General features: G+C 50.3%; 1 protein-coding gene across 2 annotated transcripts in view; it reads left to right on the top strand.

Annotated features, from left to right (window-relative positions):
* Positions 1–21523, top strand: part of LOC119975487 (cell wall protein DAN4-like) — an 82075-nt gene that overhangs the window by 21816 nt on the left and 38736 nt on the right. Inside the window, exons 2-3 of one of the 2 annotated variants that reach the window (XM_038815218.1) lie at positions 8281–8460; positions 15332–15511. In XM_038815218.1, the coding sequence (XP_038671146.1) occupies positions 8281–8460; positions 15332–15511 (360 nt within the window). The remainder of the gene's footprint in view (positions 1–8280; positions 8461–15331; positions 15512–21523) is intronic. The other variant, XM_038815219.1, reaches the window with a different exon arrangement.

Raw genomic sequence — 21523 nt, forward strand, 5'->3', positions numbered from 1 at the left:
GCGGTAGAGCTGAGTGAGTTAAGCTTTTCAGTTGCACTGTTGGGGGATGGAGGGGTGCTTGTTTTGATCTTGGTGTTTTTCTGTTGGGCAATTGAGTGGGGATTGTTTGACGTTGGAGTTTGTTTGTATGAGCGGGGGGGGAGGGGATGGGGAGGGGACAATAGGTGGGCGACTATCTGGCACCGAGGATGGGAGCCACCAAGCCAGCTGGGCGAGATAGCTCTCGGAAGCGCAGTAGGGGGTGTGCATATGTTTGGTTTAGTAAAGGGGTTTGCGTTACCGGGTGTTGTTACTAGGGGTGAATGTTCTGCTGACGAGGGAGGGACTTGGGCTGAGGGACAGAGAGGAGGTTGGGAGCGGGGGCTCCCTGGTGATGGACCGGTGGAGGCGTGGAGCACGGTCTGGAGGCGGGCCTAATAAAGGGGATGGCTGATCGGCGGAGGGGGGCAATGAGCCCCCCAACTAGGCTGATCACCTGGAATGTTCGAGGGTTAAATGGGCCGGTCAAAAGGGCACGTGTGTTCGCGCATCTTAGGGGATTGAAGGCGGTCGTGGTAATGTTGCAGGAGACGCACCTTAGAGTAAAGTACCAGGATAGACTGAGAAAAGGCTGGGTCAGTCAGGTCTTTCACTCAGGACTAGATTCAAAGACTAGAGGAGTCGCGATCCTGATCAATAAGCGGGTGGTGTTTGAGACGGGTAGAATAGTCTCAGACGTGGGAGGTCGGTACATTATGGTCAGTGGGAAGCTAGAGGGGGTGCAGGTGGTATCAGTAAATGTGTATGCGCCAAATTGGGATGATGTGGAGTTTATAAAGAGGATGCTGGGGAACATACAGGACCTGGACTCGCACAGGTTGGTCATGGGTGGGGACAGCAACACAGTTATGGACCCTGGCTTGGATCGGTCAAGCTCTGCCAGCAATGGCAAAGGAACTGAGAGGGTTCATGGAGCTGAAGGAGTGTTGGTGGTGGTGGTGGTGGGGGGGGGGGGGGGGGGGGGGAGAGAGAGATCCATGGAGATTTGGGCAGCCGAGGGTGAAGGAGTTCTCCTTCTACTCACACATGCATAAAGTGTACTGCCGGATTAATTTCTTTATTTTGAGCAGGGCCTTGCTGGCGAGGGTGGTGGACACAGGGTACTCGGCGATTACAATCTTGGGCCATGCTCCGCACTGGGTTGACCTGCAGGTTAGTAAAGACAGTAACCAGCGCCCGCACTGGAGGTTGGATGTGGGACTTTTGGCAGATGAAGGGGTGTGCGAGCGTCTGAGGAAATGTATTCAGAGCTACCTGCAGGTCAATGACACGGGGAAAATTTCAGGAGCGGTGGTGTGGGAAGCACTGAATACAGTGGTCAGGGGGGAACTGATCTCAATCCGGGCCCATAGGAAGAACGTGGATAGGGCAGAGACGGACCGACTGGTAAAGGAGATACTACAGATTGATAGGAGGTATGCAGAGACCCCCAGAGGCAGGAGTTTTAAGAGAACGGCGGCGGTTACAGGCGGAGCTTAGCTTGCTGACCACAGGGCGGGTGGTGGAGCAGCTGGGAAAGGCGAGGGGGGCGATGTTTGAGAAAAGGCCAACAGAATGTTTGCACAGCAGCTCAGGAAGAAGGATGCAGCTAGGGAGATAGGGAAAGTAAAGGACTGAGATTGGAACCTGATTGGTGATTCAGCAGGGGTGAATAAGGCGTTTAGGGATTTCTACAGCAGGCTGTACAGGTCAGAACCCCCAACGGGGCCGGAGGGGATGAGGCACTTCTTCGAGGGGCTGAATTTCCCAAAGGTGGATGGGGAGCGGATAGAGGGCTAGGGGCCCGAATTGGGCTGGAAGAGATAGCGGAGGGCTTGAAGGCCATGCAGGCGGATAAAGCCCCGGGTCCGGACAGGTATCCAGTGGAGTTTTATAAAACGTTCTCGGGGATATTGGGGCCGGTGTTGTTGAGGATGTTCAATGAGGCAAGGGAAAGAGGGCTGCTGCCCCCGACGATGTCACAGGCAACGATTTCGCTGATTCTTAAGCGGGACAAGAACCCGGAGCTGTGTGGGTCTTACAGGCTGATCTCCCTGTTGAATGTAGATGCCAAGTTGCTGGCCAAAATCTTGTCCTCCAGGATTAAGGATTGTGTTCCGGACATTATTGGGGAGGACCAGACGGGGTCTGTTAAGGGCAGGCAGTGGTGGCCAATGTAAGAAGGCTGTTAAATGTGATCATGATGCCCCCGGAAGGTAGGGAGGTGGAGGTAGTGATCGCATTGGATGCAGAAAAGGCTTTTGATCGGGTAGAATGGGATTATCTGTGGGAGATAGTGGGACGGTTCAGATTCGGGCGACGCTTTATTGACTGGGTCAGGTTACTGTATCAGGCTCCTGGGCAAGCGTACGGACGAATAGGACAACACCGGACTATTTTAGACTGCACCGGGGGATGAGACAGGGATGCCCCCTCTCCCCATTGTTGTTTGCGCTGGCTATAGAGCCATTAGCAATTGCTCTGAGAGCCTCGAGGGGCTGGAGAGGACTGATCCGGGGAGGGGTGGGGTGGTGTGGGGGGGGGGGGGGGGGGGGGGGTGTGGAGCATAGGGTTTCGCTCTATGCGGATGACCTGCTTCTGTACGTTTCAGACCCAATAGAGGGGATGGAAGAAATCATGAGGATTCTAGGGGAATTTGCCTGGTTTTCGGGGTATAAGCTTAATATGGGAAAGAGTGAGATGTTTGTGGTCTAGGCAAGGGGACAGGAGAGGCGACTGGGAGGGCTGCTATTTAGGTTACTAGAGGGAAGCTTTAGGTACCTAGGCATCCAAGTGCCGCGGGAATGGGACCGGCTGCATAAATTGAATCTGGCCCGGCTAGTGGACCACATGAAGGACGATTTTTGGAGATGGGACGCGCTTCCGTTGTCTCTGGCTCGGAGGGTGCAAACGGTGAAGATGACAGTCCTCCTGAGATTCCTATTTGTATTTCAGTGTCTCCCCATCTTTATTCCGCGGTCCTTTTTTAAGCGGGTCAACAGAGTGATCACGGGATTCGTCTGGGCGGGCAAGACCCCGCGAGTAAGGAAGGTAATGAAAATGAAAATTAATGAAAATCTCTTATTGTCACAAGTAGTTTTCAATAAAGTTACTGTGAAAAGCCCCTAGTCGCCACATTCCAGCGCCTGTTCAGGGAGGCTGGTACGAGAATTGAACCGTGCTGCTGGCCTGCCTTTAAAAGCCAGCTATTTAGCCCAGTGTGCTAAACCAGCCCCTGCTTGAGCAGAGTTGGGGAGAGGGCGGTATGGCGCTGCCAAATTTTAGCAACTATTACTGGGCGGCTAATATAGCCGTGATCAGGAAGTGAGTGGTGGGGGAGGGGTCGGCATGGAGGCGGCTTCATGTCAGAGCAGCAGTCTGGGGTGTTGGTAACTGTGCCTCTGCCTTTCCTGCCGACACGGTATTCCACCAGCCCAGTGGTGGTGGTGGCCCTGAGAGTTTGGGGCCAATGGAGGCGGCATGTGGGAGCATCGGTCTGGGCCCCAATCTGTGATAATCACCGGTTTGCCCTGGGGAGTATGGACAGGGGGTTCCAGTTATGGCGGAGAGCTGGGATTGAGAGGATGGGGGATATGTTCACAGAAGGGAGCTTTCCGAGTATGAGGGCATTGGAGGAAAAGTGTGCGTTGGCGAGGGGGAACAAATTCAGGTATCTGCAGCTGCGGGACTTCCTTCATAAACAGGTGTCAACCTTCCTGCTACTACCGCTGAGGGGGATTCAGGACAGGGTAGTATCCAGAGGGTGGGAAAGAGAAGGGAGTGTCTTGGTCATTTATAAGGAGCTTATGGGGTTGGAAGAGACGCAGTCCTAGGAGCTGAAGTGCAAGTGGAAGGAGGAGCTGGGAGGTGAGATAGAAAATGGTCTATGGGCAGACGCGTTGAGTAGAGTCAACGCATTCGCAACATGTGCCAGGCTCAGCCTGATACAACTTAAGGTTGTTCACTGGGTTCACATGACAGTGGCCCAGATGAACAGATTCTTTGGGGTGGAGGACGGTGCGCAAAATGTGCGGGAGGACCGGCGAACCATGTCCACATGTTTTGGACATGCCCAAAGCTTAGGGGATTTTGGCAGGGGTTTGTTCACGGTGTTCAAAACAAGAGTGGTGCTGAGTCCAGAGGTGGCAATTTTTGGGGCATCAGAAGACCCGGGAATCCAGGAGGAGAAAGAGGCAGACGTTCTGGCCTTTGCTTCACTGGTAGCCCGGAGATGGATGCTATTAACATGGAGGGACTCAAAGCCCCTGAAGTCGGAGACCTGGCTATCGGACATGGCTAGCTTTCTCTGTTTGGAGAAAATCAAGTTCACCTTGAGAGGGTCACTGTTAGGGTTCACCAGGAAGTGGCAGTCGTTCGTCAACTTCTGTGGAAAATTAATCGTCAGCAGACGGGGGAGAGGGGTGGGGTTAATAAGGGTGGGACTTGTACAAAAGGAAAATGGCTTTTGCACTATGTTTATGGTTTCATGTATATTGTTTATTTTGTTGTTGTTACTGTACCAAAAATACCTCAATAAAATGTTGATTAAAAAAAAACTCTGTTTACCACTTCCACAATTAAGTCATCCGGTATGAAAGTTTGAGGAATCATCATGTACATTTAAACATTTTTCATTCTGTTCTCTACTTTGTCTGTTCTGGACCTTCTTATTTTTAAAAATGATCTTTTAGCATTGTTTGCCGGTATCGCTGAAGTGAAACGGCAAAATGATTGAACCTGATGCATCGCACGCATTTTTTCCCTTTTGCTGGAAATTTTTTCTAAAGTAGCCATTGCCGCAGTGTGTGCACATCATCACATTTGTGACGTCACTTTCAAAATGGCCACCATCAGTGGCGTGCTGCTTTCCGAACTGCGCCACAGCATTAATGGCGTCGGCCACGTTGCCCGAGTCCGAGCTTTTTTCCTTAGCCCTGAACTTGGCATACTCTTCAGTTGATTGCTCGCTGGATTTTCACAGATTTATGGCTTCTTCTAAAGACAGAATTGGTCTTTATAACAACCTTTCTCACAATTTCTCATCAAAAATGCCTAATACTATTTGATTGCGCAACATTGAATCCAGAACGGAGGAAAGATTACAGGCTTGCGGTCTTCGCCTTAAATCCGTAAGAAATTAATCTACCGATTCTTCATTAAGCTGTAGCCTTTTCCTGAGCATGTGTAGTTCGTATATTCATTGACTTGCACTTTGCAATGTGCATCAAATTTCTTCACGACCCGTTCAAACTTTTTCTTACCCTCTCCGTCTGTAAATTCAAATTAATTAAACAATTCTAATGCTTGCAGTCCAGCCAAATTGAGGAGAAGCACGACTCATTTGTGATCAGGAGCTGATTCTAATATGGAAGAGATCAAAAAACTTCAAATTGCTGTTTGGAGATTTTCCCAGTTTCCCAGACTGAGTTTCCCGGTCGTCCTGAAGTGTTCTGGCATTTTCAGATCTTGCATTTTCGCAATCTGGAACTTGGTTCTGTCTTCGAGATCTTTGTAGTGGCTTGACTGTTCTTCATTTCTTTCTAGACTCTCTGCTAACTTTCTACTCAATGCTTTTTGTGGGAACACATGCCTGGTGCCATGTAGTGTTCTTTGTGATTCTTATTGTCAGGATGAATTTTGTAGTGTTCACAAAGACCACAAAAGCTAAGTTCATAAACAAAGCTACCATTTATTTACACAACTTAAATTAAGTTTGGCCACTTACCCCTAAAGTAAACAATAAGCTCATCTATAACCTACACTCAACTACACTAGTCTCAATACTCTAATACTGTACTGCACTCTCTATCACTGCTCTCCAGCTCTCTCCCAGAGATCTGTGAGTCACTGTTTTATATACTTCTTTAACTAGCTTCAACTAGAGGTTATCTACATCATTACATTCACCCTTTGTCATCTGTACATTGCCTATAATGTCACAAACAGCTCCCAGGCAAGTTAAGGTTTTTTTTCCTCCCAAGCAGTCTGAGCTCAGTGTAGAGGATGGTATCTAGCTGTGGGGTACGCATTTAGTTGTCTCAGACAAAGGACAGGCATGTCCAAGGTGAAAATGCTGGCACGCTGTTACGTATGGTGGCCGGGACTCAATGCTGACATTGAGACGATGGCTCAACATTGAGAAGATGGTTTCCCAAGAGCATGAGGAGGTCCTGCCGGCTGCATTCCTGCATAATTGGGAATGGCCAGGCCGTCCGGCCATTGCTGATCCGTTTTCGGGTCCATGGTCCTCTTATTAGTTGATGTTCAATCGAATTGGCTTGAAGTGCACAAGATGGTGGGAGCCACGTCCTGCGCAAACATCGAGAAGTTATGTTTATCGTTTTGCACGCACGGTCTCCCTGAAGTACTTGTCATGAAAATTGCACAACTTTCATGAGTGAGGAGTTCTTCTGAAGCAAATGGGGTGTGTCATACCTGTACTGTCCCATGCTACCCGGCTTGATAGAATAGATTCTATTGTGCAGAAGGAGGCCATTCGGCCCATTGAGTCTGCACTGACCCTATGAACGACCACACTACCTAAGCCCAATCCCCCGTCCTATTCCTACACCCCACCTTAAAAGTGCAATTCAACATGGCCAATCCACCTCACCTGCACATCTATGAACTGTGGACGGAACCCGGATCACACTGAGGAAACCCATGCAGACACAGGGAGAATGTGCATACTCCACACAGTCACCCGAGGTTGGAATCAAACCCGGGTCCCTGGCGCTATGAGGTAGCAGTGCTAACCACTGTGCCACTTCTAATGGTTTGGGGGAGAGAGTAGTACAAACATTTAAATGGGGCTTCAAGAAACAATCTTCGGGATTGATGGAAACCAGGCTGGCCCATTTTGTTACAGGGCCACTCCAGACGCAGTGACTGGGGTAGCCTCCACGGAGCTACTGACGGGCTGGAAACTTCGGACCCACCTTAGTGCGTTTTTTCTAGACATAAGTGCGAAAGTGCACCATAACCAAGAGCAGCAATGGTGTTGCCCCACTCGACGTCAACCTTCCTGCCACTTTGCACCAGGTGACTCGTCGTTTGTTCGGATCTTCGACGACAGCGCCAAGTGGATCCCTGGCATTATCCTGTGCCCGACAGGGATGGTCTCTTACCAGGTGAAAGCCCAGTATCATATTATGTGAAAGCACTTTGACCACATTAGGTCCAGGTGACCGCTTCGTCGGAAATTTCCTCATCCTCAGGAAATTCTAAAACCGCATCTACTGCCTGATCAGGCCACAGCGGAACCTTGTCCTCAGAGGATTCTTCTACAACCATATCTATAGACTGCCTGAGGTCGTCAACTCGGACTTGGAAATGTAGGATGTCTCTGTGGGGAACCCTCGGGTCCATTGTCTCTGGAGTGGCAGCCACTGGGGCATTTGTGTCGGAAGCGGTGTTCGCCTTTAAGATACATGCCACCCAATCCAGCACATCGGGTGCATGATGCCCAGCCAGATGGCGCCCTTCGTCACCGCGGTCTTCTGAGGATTCATTGGACTTTGGTGGGGAAGGGATGTCACAACCCACACGGGTCTTACAGGGTAGGGATGATTAACCGCCCTGTGGATTTTGCAGAATATGTGCTCCCCGAAAGATGGTGGGGGACCTTTAACAATATTCACTTTGTAGAAATAGAGTCGGCCAGTCAGGCACCAACAAGAATAGACCCAGTAGGGAACTATGGGGGCTGTATATATCTGTATGTCAAATAAAGTAAGTTTTTGTTTTCGAACAATCAGTGTGGACTTTTCATGCCCCTAACAAAAGGCCGGATCTTCATTTAAATATATCTCACTGAATTTCAATACTATTAAAGGGCCTCCCCATCACATGATACATGATCCCCCGACGGAATATTGAAACAGTTGCTCTTAAAGGATGGGAAACAGTGGAGGGGATCCACTGGGGTATCATTCAGTATGGAGCCCGGGAGATAGGGACATTTTGGTAGTGCCAGCCAGTGCCAACCTATGCCAGGAGGTTGCAGCACCACTAGGGAGCCCAATTTGGGGGTTCCCGTTATGTTTGATGGAGGGAAGTTGGCAATTATCGTTAGTGTATATTTATGTAGATATTTGGAAGCATGTATGGCAGCATTAGTTTGAGAAAATTTTTGTTCAACCACCACAGAGATATGTAGAATTGTTCTCAAGTTTGAAGTTGCTACAGATTCAGAAAAGTTAGCAGAACGCATACTGCACTAATTAAAGTGCCAAGCAATGATTATCTTGTTTGTTCAATTAGTGATGTCTAATATTACAACAACAGCGGAAATAACTTCCTCTGAACCATCAGCAACAACACCACAGGCCTTTGAACCACCAGTATCTACATCATCACCAACAACTACGCAGAACATCAATCCATCATTAACACCTCGGAATATGACAACTTCAACAACAGCTGGCAATTCAACAGGAACAGGTAGTCTGAAACAACAATTCTTATCTATATCTCTCTTTTTTATGGTGTTCAAAGTAATGCAACTCCTGCAAGGTATTGCTTTGTTGGGTGGTTGCTACCCATGATGTATACTACTTAGACATCATTAAACCATCTTGCAGAAGTTACCAAGAAGTTTTTATTCACATTACTGAATGGTGTATATATTTACAATAGAGGGTACAGTTATGGAGAAGACTCCATGTCTGTCCGTACATGCATGTCTGTACATGTTGCTAACTAGTTCTATAATGCTGACCTAGGTTCCAGTTAAGTGGTTCTTTACAGATACAGGAGTTAGTCCAAGGTTAACCATTAATGTACCGGATCCTTCTACTGCACCCTTTCCCAGACATTTTCCTTGGATAGAGACTGACAATAGTTACTTGTGGTGATTTTGCGCCTGAGATAGCCGTCAGCAAGACCGGTAATGTGGGCACAAAATGTCGCCGGAGTTGGGGCACGCGATTCTCGCCGGCAATATCGCATTTCCCAATTTTCCCCACCCCTCACCGGTGACATTATACAGTTTCCATTGAAGGAGTGTATATTTAAGTGGATGTTTTGTAAGAATATATGGCAGCATTGGATTGAGGACATTATTGTTAAAACACCAGTATGATATGTAGAATTGTTCTCAAGTTTGAAGCTTCTATTGAACCAGAAAAGGGAGCACAACACAGAATGCACTAATAAAAATGTCCAACACTGATTCCCTACCCAGAATGGGCGGTGTTGTCGCCCGCATGGGTAATAATGGGTAGGGATGATTAACTAACCCGTGGATTTTGCAGCATACGAACTCCCCCGATAAAGAAGTGGGGGATCTTTAACAATGTTCGCTTTGTGTAAATAGAGTCGGCCAGTAAAATACTCACTAGAGAAGATCCAGAAGGAAACTTCTGGAGGTGTGTATAATAGTAATTGTAAAATAAAAAAAATGTTTGTTTTCGATCAAGGCACTGTGGACTCTTCGTTCCCCTGACAAAAGACGGGCTCTTCATTGAAATACATCTCACTAAATTTTAATACTATTAAAAGGCCTCACCGACACATCATCCCCCTGACAGAATATTGAAACAGATGCTCTGAAATGACGGGAAACATATCGAGGGGATCCACTGGGATTCCAATACCCATATTGCCCCCAGGGAGAGAGGAACATTTTGGAAACCCAGCCTGTGCCAACCTGTGTCAGGGCAGGCCCACTTGTGAACCCAATTCGGTGGTACCGTTATGTGTGGTAGGGGGAGAGAACACCAAGAAATTTGCAGGAGTGTATATTTAAGTGGATATTAAGTAAGCGTGTATGGCAGTATTAGTTTGAGAACAAAGAACAAATAACAAAGAAAATGACAGCACAGGAACAGGCCCTTCGGCACTCCCAGCCTGCGCCGATCCAGATCCTTTATCTAAACCTGTCCCCTATTTTCCAAGGTCTACTTCCCTCTGTTCCCCGCCCATTCATATATCTGTCTCGATGCATCTTAAATGATGCTATCGTGCCCGCCTCTACCACCTCCGCTGGCAAAGCGTTCCAGGCAGCCACCACCCTCTGTGTAAAAAACTTTCCACGCACATCTCCCTTAAACTTTCCCCCTCTCACCTTGAAATCGTGACCCCTTGTAATTGACACCCCCAATCTTGGAAAAAGCTTGTTGCTATCCACCCTGTGCATACCTCTCATAATTTTGTAGACCTCAATCAGGACCCCCCTCAACCTCCGTCTTTCCAACGAAAACAATCCTAATCTACTCAACATTATTGTTGACCCACCAATATGATATGTAGAATTGTTCTCAAGTTTAAAGCTTGTGCCGAATCAGAAAAGTGTGCACAATGCATATTGCACTGTGTCAAACACTGAGGGCGCGATTCGCTGCAAATTCGGAGAGTCGTAAAGGCTGCCGTGAAACTGGCCGTGTTTCACGGCAGCCTCCGCGCCCCCTCCCGGGACCCGATTCTCCCCCCGGTCGGGGCTAGCAGCGCGGCCCCGTGAAGAACGGCATCGCGGGCTTAGCGACCGGCGCTAAGCCCGCCTGCCAAGCGTCACGGTGGCTGACGCGCACGATGACGTCAGCCGCGCATGCGCGGATGACGTCATCACGCATATGCGTCAAACCCGCGCATGCATGGGCCGTCATGCCCCTCAGCCGCCCCGCGGACTGATCCTGCGGGGCGGCGGTGGAACAAAGAGTGCGCGGGTATCGGACATGCTGCCCGCGATCGGTGGGCACCGATCGCGGGCCCATGCCACCCTTGGCACGGCCATGGTGCGGCCATGCCAATCGGTGCCATGGTTGTCCAGGACGGCACTTTGCGGCCGTTTTCACGAATGGTGAGAGCAGCTGTGTTTGCGTTCGTGAAAACGGCCGTAAAGGCCTGGGAACTCGGCCCATCGGCCTGGGGAGAATCGCTGTTCGCCGTAAAAAACGGCGAGCAGCGATTCATGTCGTGGGGCGGCCGTGGGGGGGGGGGGGGGGGGGAGAATAGCGGGAGGTCGGGAAAAATGTCGGGAAGGCCCTCCCGCTATTCTCCGACCCGTCGTGGGCAGCGGAGAATCGCGCCCTGATTCTCTGGATTGTTCAATCAGTGATGTCAAATATAACCATGATGTGGAGATGCCGGCGTTGGACTGGGGTGAGCACAGTAAGAAGTCTTACAACACCAGGTTAAAGTCCAACAGGTTTGTTTCAAACACGAGCTTTCGGAGCACGGCTCCTTCTTCAGGTGAATGGAAAGGCTTGTTCCAGAAATGTTTATATAGACACAGTCAGAGATGCCCCGGAATGCGAGCACCTGCAGGCAATCAAATCATCAAAGATGCAGAGAGAGAGGTAACTCCAGGTTAAAGAGGTGTGAATTGTCCCAAGCCAGTTCAGTCGGTAGGCCTCTGCAAGTCCAGGCTTGTTGGTGGGGGCCGAATGTAATGCGACATGAATCCCAGATCCCGGTTGAGTCCGCATTCATGCGTGCGGAACTTAGCTATAAGTTTTTGCTCAGCAATTTTGCGTTGTCGCGTCTCCTGAAGGCCTCCTTGTAGAATGCTGACCCGGAGATCAGAGGCTGAATGTCCTTGACTGCTGAAGTGTTCCCCAACTGGAAGGGAACAGTCCTGCCTGTTGATAGTCTCACGATGCCCGTTTATTCGTTGTCGCAGTGTCTGCATGGTCTCGCCAATGTACCACGCTTCGGGACATCCTTTCCTGCAGCGTATGAGGTAGACTACATTGGTCGATTCGCACGAGTATGCGCCGCGTACCTGGTGGGTGGTGTTTCCACGTGTAATAGTGGTGTCCATGTCGATGATCTGGCATGTCTTGCAGAGATTACCCTGGCAGGGTTTTGTGGTGTTGTGGTTGCTGTTCTGAAGGCTGGGTAATTTGCTGCAAACAATGGTTTGTTTGAGGTTGCGCGGTTGTTTGAAGGCCAGTAGTGGGGGTGTGGGGATGACCTTGGCAAGATGTCCATCCTCGCTGATGATGTGTTGGAGGCTGCGAAGAAGATGTCGTAGTTTCTCCGCCCCAGGAAAGTACTGGACGACGAAGGGTACTCTGTCAGTGGTGTCCCGTGTTTGTCTTCTGAGGAGGTCGGTGCGGTTTTTTGCTGTGGCGCGGTGGAACTGTCGATCAATGAGTCGAGCGCCATATCCCGTTCGTACGAGGGCATCTTTCAGCATCTGTAGGTGTCTGTTGCGCTCCTCCTTGTCTGAGCAGATCCTGTGTATACGGACCCTCCGTATACACAGGATCTGCTCAGACAAGGAGGAGCGCAACAGACACCTACAGATGCTGAAAGATGCCCTCGTACGAACGGGATATGGCGCTCGACTCATTGATCGACAGTTCCACCGCGCCACAGCAAAAAACCGCACCGACCTCCTCAGAAGACAAACACGGGACACCACTGACAGAGTACCCTTCGTCGTCCAGTACTTTCCTGGGGCGGAGAAACTACGACATCTTCTTCGCAGCCTCCAACACATCATCAGCGAGGATGGACATCTTGCCAAGGTCATCCCCACACCCCCACTACTGGCCTTCAAACAACCGCGCAACCTCAAACAAACCATTGTTTGCAGCAAATTACCCAGCCTTCAGAACAGCAACCACAACACCACAAAACCCTGCCAGGGTAATCTCTGCAAGACATGCCAGATCATCGACATGGGCACCACCATTACACGTGGAAACACCACCCACCAGGTACGCGGCGCATACTCGTGCGACTCGACCAATGTAGTCTACCTCATACGCTGCAGGAAAGGATGTCCCGAAGCGTGGTACATTGGCGAGACCATGCAGACACTGCGACAACGAATAAACGGGCATCATGCGACTATCAACAGGCAGGACTGTTCCCTTCCAGTTGGGGAACACTTCAGCAGTCAAGGACATTCAGCCTCTGATCTCCGGGTCAGCATTCTACAAGGAGGCCTTCAGGAGACGCGACAACGCAAAATTGCTGAGCAAAAACTTATAGCTAAGTTCCGCACGCATGAATGCGGACTCAACCGGGATCTGGGATTCATGTCGCATTACATTCGGCCCCCACCAACAAGCCTGGACTTGCAGAGGCCTACCGACTGAACTGGCTTGGGACAATTCACACCTCTTTAACCTGGAGTTACCTCTCTCTCTGCATCTTTGATGATTTGATTGCCTGCAGGTGCTCGCATTCCGGGGCATCTCTGACTGTGTCTATATAAACATTTCTGGAACAAGCCTTTCCATTCACCTGAAGAAGGAGCCGTGCTCCGAAAGCTCGTGTTTGAAACAAACCTGTTGGACTTTAACCTGGTGTTGTAAGACTTCTTACTGTGTCAAATATAACAACAGCAGAAATAACTTCCTCTGAACCATTAGCAACTACACCACAGGCGTTTGCACCATCATTATCTACATCGTCATTGACACCTCGGAATACAACAACTTCAACAACAGCTGGAAGTTCAACGGGAACAGGTAGTCCTAAACAACAATTCTTATCCATATCTCTCTTCTAATGATGTTCAAAGTAATGCAACTCTGACAAGCTATTGTTATGTTGGGTGGTTGTATATATTCACAATAGTGGGTACAGTTATGGAGAATTCTCCACGACATGACCTTACATGTTGCTAACTAGTTTACAGTACCAACGGGTAGTACAAGGTTAACCCTTAATGTACCGGATCCTTCGACAGCACCACCTTTCTAGCCTTTCTCCCTTGGATAGAGACTGATAATAGTTAACTGGAAGGTGATTTGCACCTGCGTTAGCCGTCAACGGGACCGGCAATACGGGCACAAAATATCGCAAGACTTGAAATACACGGGGCGAAATTCTCCCCCCCCCACGACGGGTGGGAGAATAGCGGGAGGGCCTTCCCGACTTTTTTGACGCCCTCCCGCTATTCTCCCCCCCCCCCGCCGAAATCCCGACACGAATCGCTGCCGCCGTTTTTTTACGGCCGGCAGCGATTCACAGCTGTTAGAAGGGCCGAAGTCCCAGCCCTTTACGACCTTTTTACGAACGGCAAACACACCTGGTCCTGCCATTCGTAAAAACGTCGTGACCACCTGGAAAAAAATAACCATGGCACCGATTGGCACGGCAGTACCACGGCCGTGCCAAGGGTGCCATGGGCCCGCGATCGGTGCCCACCGATCGCGGGCAGCGGGCCCGATGCCCGCGCACTATTTGTCCTTCCGCCGCCCCGCAGTATCAATACGCGGGGCGGCTGAGGGGCAACCCGGACCGCGCATGCGCGGGTTTCACGCAAAAACGCGATGACGTCACCCGCGCATGCGCGGGTGGAGTCTTCCCACCTGCGCATGCGCGGCTGACGTCATATGACGCGTCAGCCGGCGCTAAGTCCGACAAGCAGGCTTAACGATTTTCGTTAAGCCCGACTTGTCGGGGCCTCCGACGTCGGGCTGCTAGCCCCGACGGGGGACCAGAATCGGTCCCCCGTCGGGAAGGGGCGCGATGCCGTAAAACCCGCCCGGGTTTTACGGCAGTTTGACGATTTCTCCCGTTTTGGGAGAATTTCGCCCACGATTCTCGCTGGCGACATCGTGTTTCCCGATTTTCTCCTCCCCTCAATGGTCTCATAATTAGGTTCCCAGCCAGGAAAGGCGGTGTTGAAGCCCGCACAGGTCTTATGGGGTTGGGATGATTAACTACGCCGTGAATTTGGCAGCATACGAGCTCTCCGGATAAGGAAGCGGGGGATCTTTAACAATGTTCGCTTTGTGTAAGTAAAGACTGCCTGTGAGATACCCACCAGAGACGACCCAGAGGGGAACTATTGGATGTGTACATAATAATAATAATTGTAAAATAAATGTCTGCTTTCCATCAATTCACTGCAAACTCTTATGTTCCCCTTACTTCATTTATAAATATCTCCCTAAATTTTAATACTATTGAAGGGCCTCACCGTCATATGATCCCCTGACGGAATATTTAAACAGCAGCTCTGAAAGGACAGGAAACAGTCAAGGGGATCCACTGGGGTGCCATTATCCGTATTGCCCTCAGGGAGAGAGGGACATTCTAGCAGTGCCAGCCTGTGCCAACCTGTGCTGGGGACAGTGACGGGGCAGAACCACTTGTCAGCCCAATTTGGTTGTTCCTGTTATGTATGCAGGGTGGCGAGAGCACCGAGGACTTCAAGGTGTGTATACTTATATGGATATTAGGTAAACGTGTATGGCAGCATTGGATTAAGGACATTAGTGTTGAACCACCAACATGGTATGCAGAATTTCTGTCAAGTTGGAAGCTTCTACTGAATTAGAAAAGGTAACACAACGCATAATGCACTAATTAAAGTGTCCAACACTGATTCGCTCGTTTGTTAAATCAGTGATGTCAACTACTACAACAACAACAGAAATAACTTCCTCTGAACCATCAGCAGCAACACCGCAGGCCTTTTCACCATCATTATCTACATCATCGCAAACAACTACGCAGGACATCACTCAATCGTTTTCACCTTGCATGATGATAACTTCAACAACAGCTGTCAATTCAACAAGAACAGGTAGTTATAAACAAAAATTTTATTCATATCTCTCTTTCTTATGGTGTTCAAAGTAATGCAACTCCTGAAAGGTATTGTTTTGTTGGCTTGTTGTTACCCATGGTGTGTACTACTTAGACATCATTAAACCACCATGCAGGAGTTACTAAGAAGTCTTTATTGACATTACTGAATGGTGTATATCTTTACAATATAGGGTACAGTTATGGAGAAGACTCAATGCATGTCCTTACATGTTGCTGACTAGTTCTATACTTCTGACCTAGGTTCCAGTCAAGTGGTTCTTTACAGCACCAGTGGGTAGGCCAAGGTTAACCCTTAATGTATCGAATACTTCTACGGCAACACTTTCCCAGTCATTCTCCTTGGATAGAGACTGACAATAATTACCTGCGGCGCTTTGGTGCTCAAGTTAGTCATAAGCAAGAGTGGTAATGTGGATACAAAATATCGCAAAGAGTTGGAATATGCGGCTCTAGCTGGCGACATCGCGTTTCCCAATTTTCCCCACCCCTTACCGATGACCTTTCCCTTCCAGCAACACCTGGGTCGCCACCAACCTTTTCACCTCTGCCTCCAAGCGACAATACTGTCCCTCTGGTCCGTCAAGGCTCTCACAAGGTCTTGGATCGTCTTCTCTTGTGCCTCTACTTTCTTTCCCAGACTGTCAATCGTACATTGTAGGGAGCCCATCACCTCCGTTACCACCACCTTCACTGCCACCTGGATCTCAATTTTAATCGCCCCCTTCAAGGCAGCCAGTTCCTTGTTTCGGAAGGTCCTCCATCCATATCCTGCCTGGGAGGAGGAGGCTGGTGCTGGTGCTGGTGCCAGTGCTCAGGTCGCCAGTATCCCCTGCTCTTGGGCAGCCGGGGCCTCCCCCCTCACCTCGTGGGTCCACCATCGCCTCCGCCCTTTACATGTGGCCCTTTCTGCTGATGTGTTGGGCTGGCTGGGTCGATGTGGACTGCACTTGATGTAATGTTGCGAGAGACAGACTTCCAACACTTGATGAGATGCTACTCGATTTTATTTAACATTTAACCTATTATACATGTTCAACTGTGGGTTGACACTATGCTAACTTGAATGGAGGCCTAACACTAGCCTGACCAGACTTACTAGCTACCACATGGTGTTTACACTGGCTAGCTCACGAGCTCTGACTGTCTCAGAGGCTGGGTCCTGAGAGAGCCGGAAAACTGGTGTCCTCTGGCTTTATAGTGGCCGTGTCCTGTCTGGTGATTGGCTTCTCTGTTCTGTGTGCTCACTGGTCATCCTGTGTCAATCACTGCCTGTCTGCACTCCATTATATACATAGATGTATATTATGACATCTCCCCCCCTTTTATTTTTCTTTCTACATTGTTTGTGTTCAGATAATAAATAGTAAGGTGCATGTGCATGTGGACGTGCATATGTGCGTGACTATGTACAGAATCTGCTAAAATGAACTTATATACATAGGAAGGTGTCGCGAGTGCAGATATAGGGCAGATAAAGCGGTGGAAACGATATTTACAGAGGTCAAAACGATGAGGTAACAAAATTGTGCAAAAGTTCAGTCTATAAGTTTAGTCTTTGTGACGAATTCAAGTGTTGCGACGAATTCTGGTTGACCGCCTCAAGGGTTGATCAGGGGCCGCCTGAACTTGGATAGGCGGGACCGCCGCCAATGTGGTGGTCGCAGAGGTCGGCAGAATTGCTGGTAGATCGGTGGCCTCGTGGTAGGGCACGTCCAGAGGAAGCATTGTGGGAGGCGGGACATCACAGTTGGGTGGCGGGCGTGGAACTTTGCGCAGCGTCCGTCTGTTGCGTGGTAGGAAGGAGCCATCATCCATGCGGACGAAGAACGATCTCGGGGCTACTTGCTTGACCGCCATAGCAGTGGCGGACCAGCTGCCGTCAGGCAGCTGCACACGAACACGATCATTCGGGACCAGCTCGGGGAGATCCGTGGCATGAGCGTCATATGCTAATTTCTGTTGGGCCCGACACTGCTGCATCTTTTGTATGACCGTGAGGTGGTCAAGGTCTGGAACATGGATGGCTGGAACCGTGGTTCGTAGAGTGCGATTCATGGGCATCTGCGCTGGAGACAACCCAGTGGACAGCAGGGTTGCTCCGTATGCCAGCAGCGCCAGGTTGAAGTCGGAGCCTGAATCTGCAGCCTTGCATAGTACTCTTTTGATGATATGGGCCCCTTTCTCGGCTTTTCCGTTTTACTGCAGGTAGTGGGGGCTGTAGGTGACGTGACAAAAGTTGTATAGCCGGGCAAACTCAGATCACTCCTGGCTGTAAAAACAGGGACCGTTGTCACTCATCACCGTGAGCGGTATCCCATGCCTGGGAAATGTTTCTTTGCATGCTTTATTCACAGCCTTCGACGTGAGGTCGGACAGTTTCACCACTTCGGGGTAATTGGAGAAGTAGTCGACCAGGAGGACATAGTCACGCGTGGAAAAGGTCGACGCCGACATTGGACCATGGGGAGGTCACTATCTCATGTTGCTGCAGAGTTTCTTTGGGTTGAGCTGGCTGAAATTTCTGACATGTAGGGCAGTTGAGGACCATGTTGGCAAGGTCCTGGATGATGCCCGGCCAGTAGACTGCCAGCCCAGCTCTGCGTCGACATTTCTCGACCCCCAGGTGTCCCTCATGGATTGGGCCGAGCACCATAGCTCGCATGCTCTGCGGAATCACGATTCTATCGAGCTTCATGAGGATGCCGTCCACCACCGTCAGGTCGTCCTTGACGTTGTAAAACTGGGGACACTGTCCCTTCTGCCATCCATTCGTGAGGTGCTGCATCACACGCTATAGCAGAGGACTTTTGGCCGTTTCCTCACGAATTTGAACGACCGTTTATGTCGTTTAAGTCCTTCTGGATGATGTGGACTAATGGCCTGTGGTCCGTCTCAACCGTGAACTTTGGGAAGCCATACACATAGTCGTGAAACTTGTTGATTCCTGTTAGGAGGCCCAGGCATTCTTTGTCAATTTGAGCGTACCGTTGCTCAGTGGGCGTCATGGCTCTGGAGGCATACGCAACTGGAGCCCAGGACGAGGAGTCATCCCGTTGGAGGAGCACCGCCCCAATACCGTCCTGGCTCGTGTCAGTGGATATTTTGGTCTCCTTGGTAGGATCGAAAAATGCCAGAACCGGGGCTGTGGTGAGTTTTGCCTTCAGTTCACGCCATTCTTTCTCATGAGCGGGGAGCCACTGGAATTCCGTCGACTTTCTGACGAGATGGCGGAGGGCTGTGGTGTGGGACGCCATGTTGGGAATGAACTTCCCGAGGAAGTTGACCATCCCTAGAAAGCGGAGGACCGCCTTCTTATCCTCTGGGGTCTTCATGGCGTTGATCGCCGAAACCTTGTCAACATCTGGCTGCACGCCTTACTGTGAGATGTGGTCACCAAGGAATTTGATTTCTGATTGACCGAACGAGCACTTGGCCCTGTTGAGTCGGAGGCCATGCTCGTAGATTCTGTGGAATACCTGCTTGAGGCGATCGATGTGTTCTTGAGTTGTGGACCAGATTATGCCATCGTCAACATACACGCGCACCCCCTCGATGCCCTCCATCATCTGTTCCATGATGCGGTGAAGATGCTCTGAGGCAGAGATGATGCCAAAAGGCATCCGGTTGTAGCAGTAGTGACCGAACGGGGTGTTGAATGTGCACAGCTTGCGACTGGATGTGTCCAACTGTATTTGCCAGAACCCCTTGGAGGTGTCCAGTGTCGCAAAGAATTTAGCATGAGCCATCTCGCTGGTCAACTCTTCTCGTTTTGGTATTGGGTAATGCTCCCGCATGATGTTGCGGTTTAGATCTTTGGGATCGATGCAGATTCGAAGCTCTCCTGACGGCTTCTTGACGCAGACCATGGAGCTGACCCAGTCGGTGGGTTCTGTGACCTTTGATATGATGCCCTGGTCCTGGAGGTCCTGCAACTGCTGCTTGAGGCGGTCCTTGAGGGGTGCCGGCACCCGACGGGTGCGTGAACCACAGGGGTTGCGTTTGGTTTGAGCAGGATTTTGTATCGGTATGGGAATGTGCCCATTCCGTCAAACACGCTGTGGTACTGCGTGATGATGTTATCAATTTCAGCCTGGAAGTTTTCATCAGGTGAGGTAGTCGCCTGTGAGGATGACATGGTATGGACTCGCTAAACCAGGTTCAGGAGTTTGCAGGCCCGAGCACCAAACAGGGATGCTCTGTCAGGTCCGACAATCTCAAATCGCAGTGTTGCTTTAAATGATTTATTGGAAACTCTGAGTTGGCATGAACCACTGGCAGCTATGGCATTGCCATTGTAGTCAAGGAACTGGCAGGCCGGTGGAAGAATGCTTGGTCTGACGCGGATGGTGTCGAGATCGGATTTCGAGATGAGGTTCGCCGATGCGCCGGTGTCCAGTTTGAACCGGATGCGAACCTTGTTGACCGTGAGGACAGCACACCACTCGTCATCGGGATCCACGCTGAGGATCGGAGGGTGCTTCACTATCTTGGAGAGAGGCAGCACATGTTTCGTAATGATGCCCACCCGGTATGGGGGTTTGAGGCACTCAGCCTCAGGATCTGTTGGGCTGTCGGGGTCGGATTCTGGCATGGCCTGCTCTATTGAACGGACGCTCTGCGCCGTGGCTGGGATCGCTGGATGTTGGGCAGTGGAGCAGATCTGCAAAGGGCTGCGTAGTGGCCAAGCTTTCCACACTGTAGACATCGCCGTGATTTTGCCGGACATTGCAGCTTTAAATTGGCGGAGCCACGATTCGGACACATCATGACGCAAACGTCAGCGCGTTCCGTGCGCCAACGCGCATGCACAGTGCGGTCCAAAAACATATGCACCTGCGCAGGCCGGTTGTCTGCCTCGCCGTCCCCTCGGTCGTGGCGCGCATGCGCAGGGGCCCGGGAAAAGCGCGCGAAATGGCCACTCTCGTCGATACTTAGGCCCTGCATTTGTGCGATGGCCTGCACCCGTTCCGCCTCGTGGGAGGTTAGCTTTGCGGTTTCTGCCGCCCTGATGTGGGAGTACCGATTGTTGGCATGTTCGTGGAGAACGCACGTTTCGATGGCGATGGTGAGGGTGAGCTGCTTGACTTTCAGGAGCTGCTGGCAAAGGGAATCAGAGTGGACCCCGAAAACAATCTGATCCCGGATCATGGAATCAATTGTCGAGTCATAGTTACATGACTGCGCGAGGATACGGAGATGGATCAAAAAGGATTGAAGGTTCATCCTTACCCTGAAGCCTCTGCTGGAACCGTTCAAAGCTCTCATTCACCGCAATGTCACAGTGGCTGTCAAACTTCAGCAGGACTGTTTTAAATTTAGCCTTGTCTTCGACTTCAGCGAATGTAAGGGAGTTGTAGATGTGGATGGCGTGGTCCCCGGCTGTGGAGAGGAATAGTGCGTCCGATGCGGCCTCGAGGTCGGTGGCTTCGAGATAGAGTTGGAACTTTTGTTTGAAGATCTTCCAATTTTCACCGAGGTTGCCGGCGATGCGGAGCTGCGGAAGAGGGCGGACGTTTTCCATGTCACCGGATGGCTGTTTGCTGGTCAACGCTGATTCACTCAAGGTAGGTCCGTCAATTTTCAGCATCACTACCTGGTACCATGATGTGTTGGGCTGGCTGGGTCGATGTGGACTGCACTTGATGCTGTGCAGCGAGAGACAGACTTCCAACACTTGATGAGCTGCAACACGATTTTATTTAACATCTAAACTATTATACAACTGTGGGTTGACACTATGCTGACTTGAATGGAGACCTGACACGAGCCTGACCAGACTCACTAGCTACCACATGGTGTTTACACTGGCTAGCTCACGAGGTCTGACTGTCTCAGAGTCTGGGTCCCAAGAGAGCGGGAAAACTGGTGCCCTCTGGCTTTATAGTGGTCGTGTCCTATCTGGTGATTGGCTGCTCTGTTCTGTGTGCTTACTAGTCATCCTGTGTGTCAATCACTGCCCGTCTGCTCTCCATTATATACACAGATG

This window comes from Scyliorhinus canicula, chromosome 13 (genome assembly GCF_902713615.1).
Source record: "Scyliorhinus canicula chromosome 13, sScyCan1.1, whole genome shotgun sequence".
Lineage (NCBI taxonomy): Eukaryota > Metazoa > Chordata > Chondrichthyes > Carcharhiniformes > Scyliorhinidae > Scyliorhinus > Scyliorhinus canicula.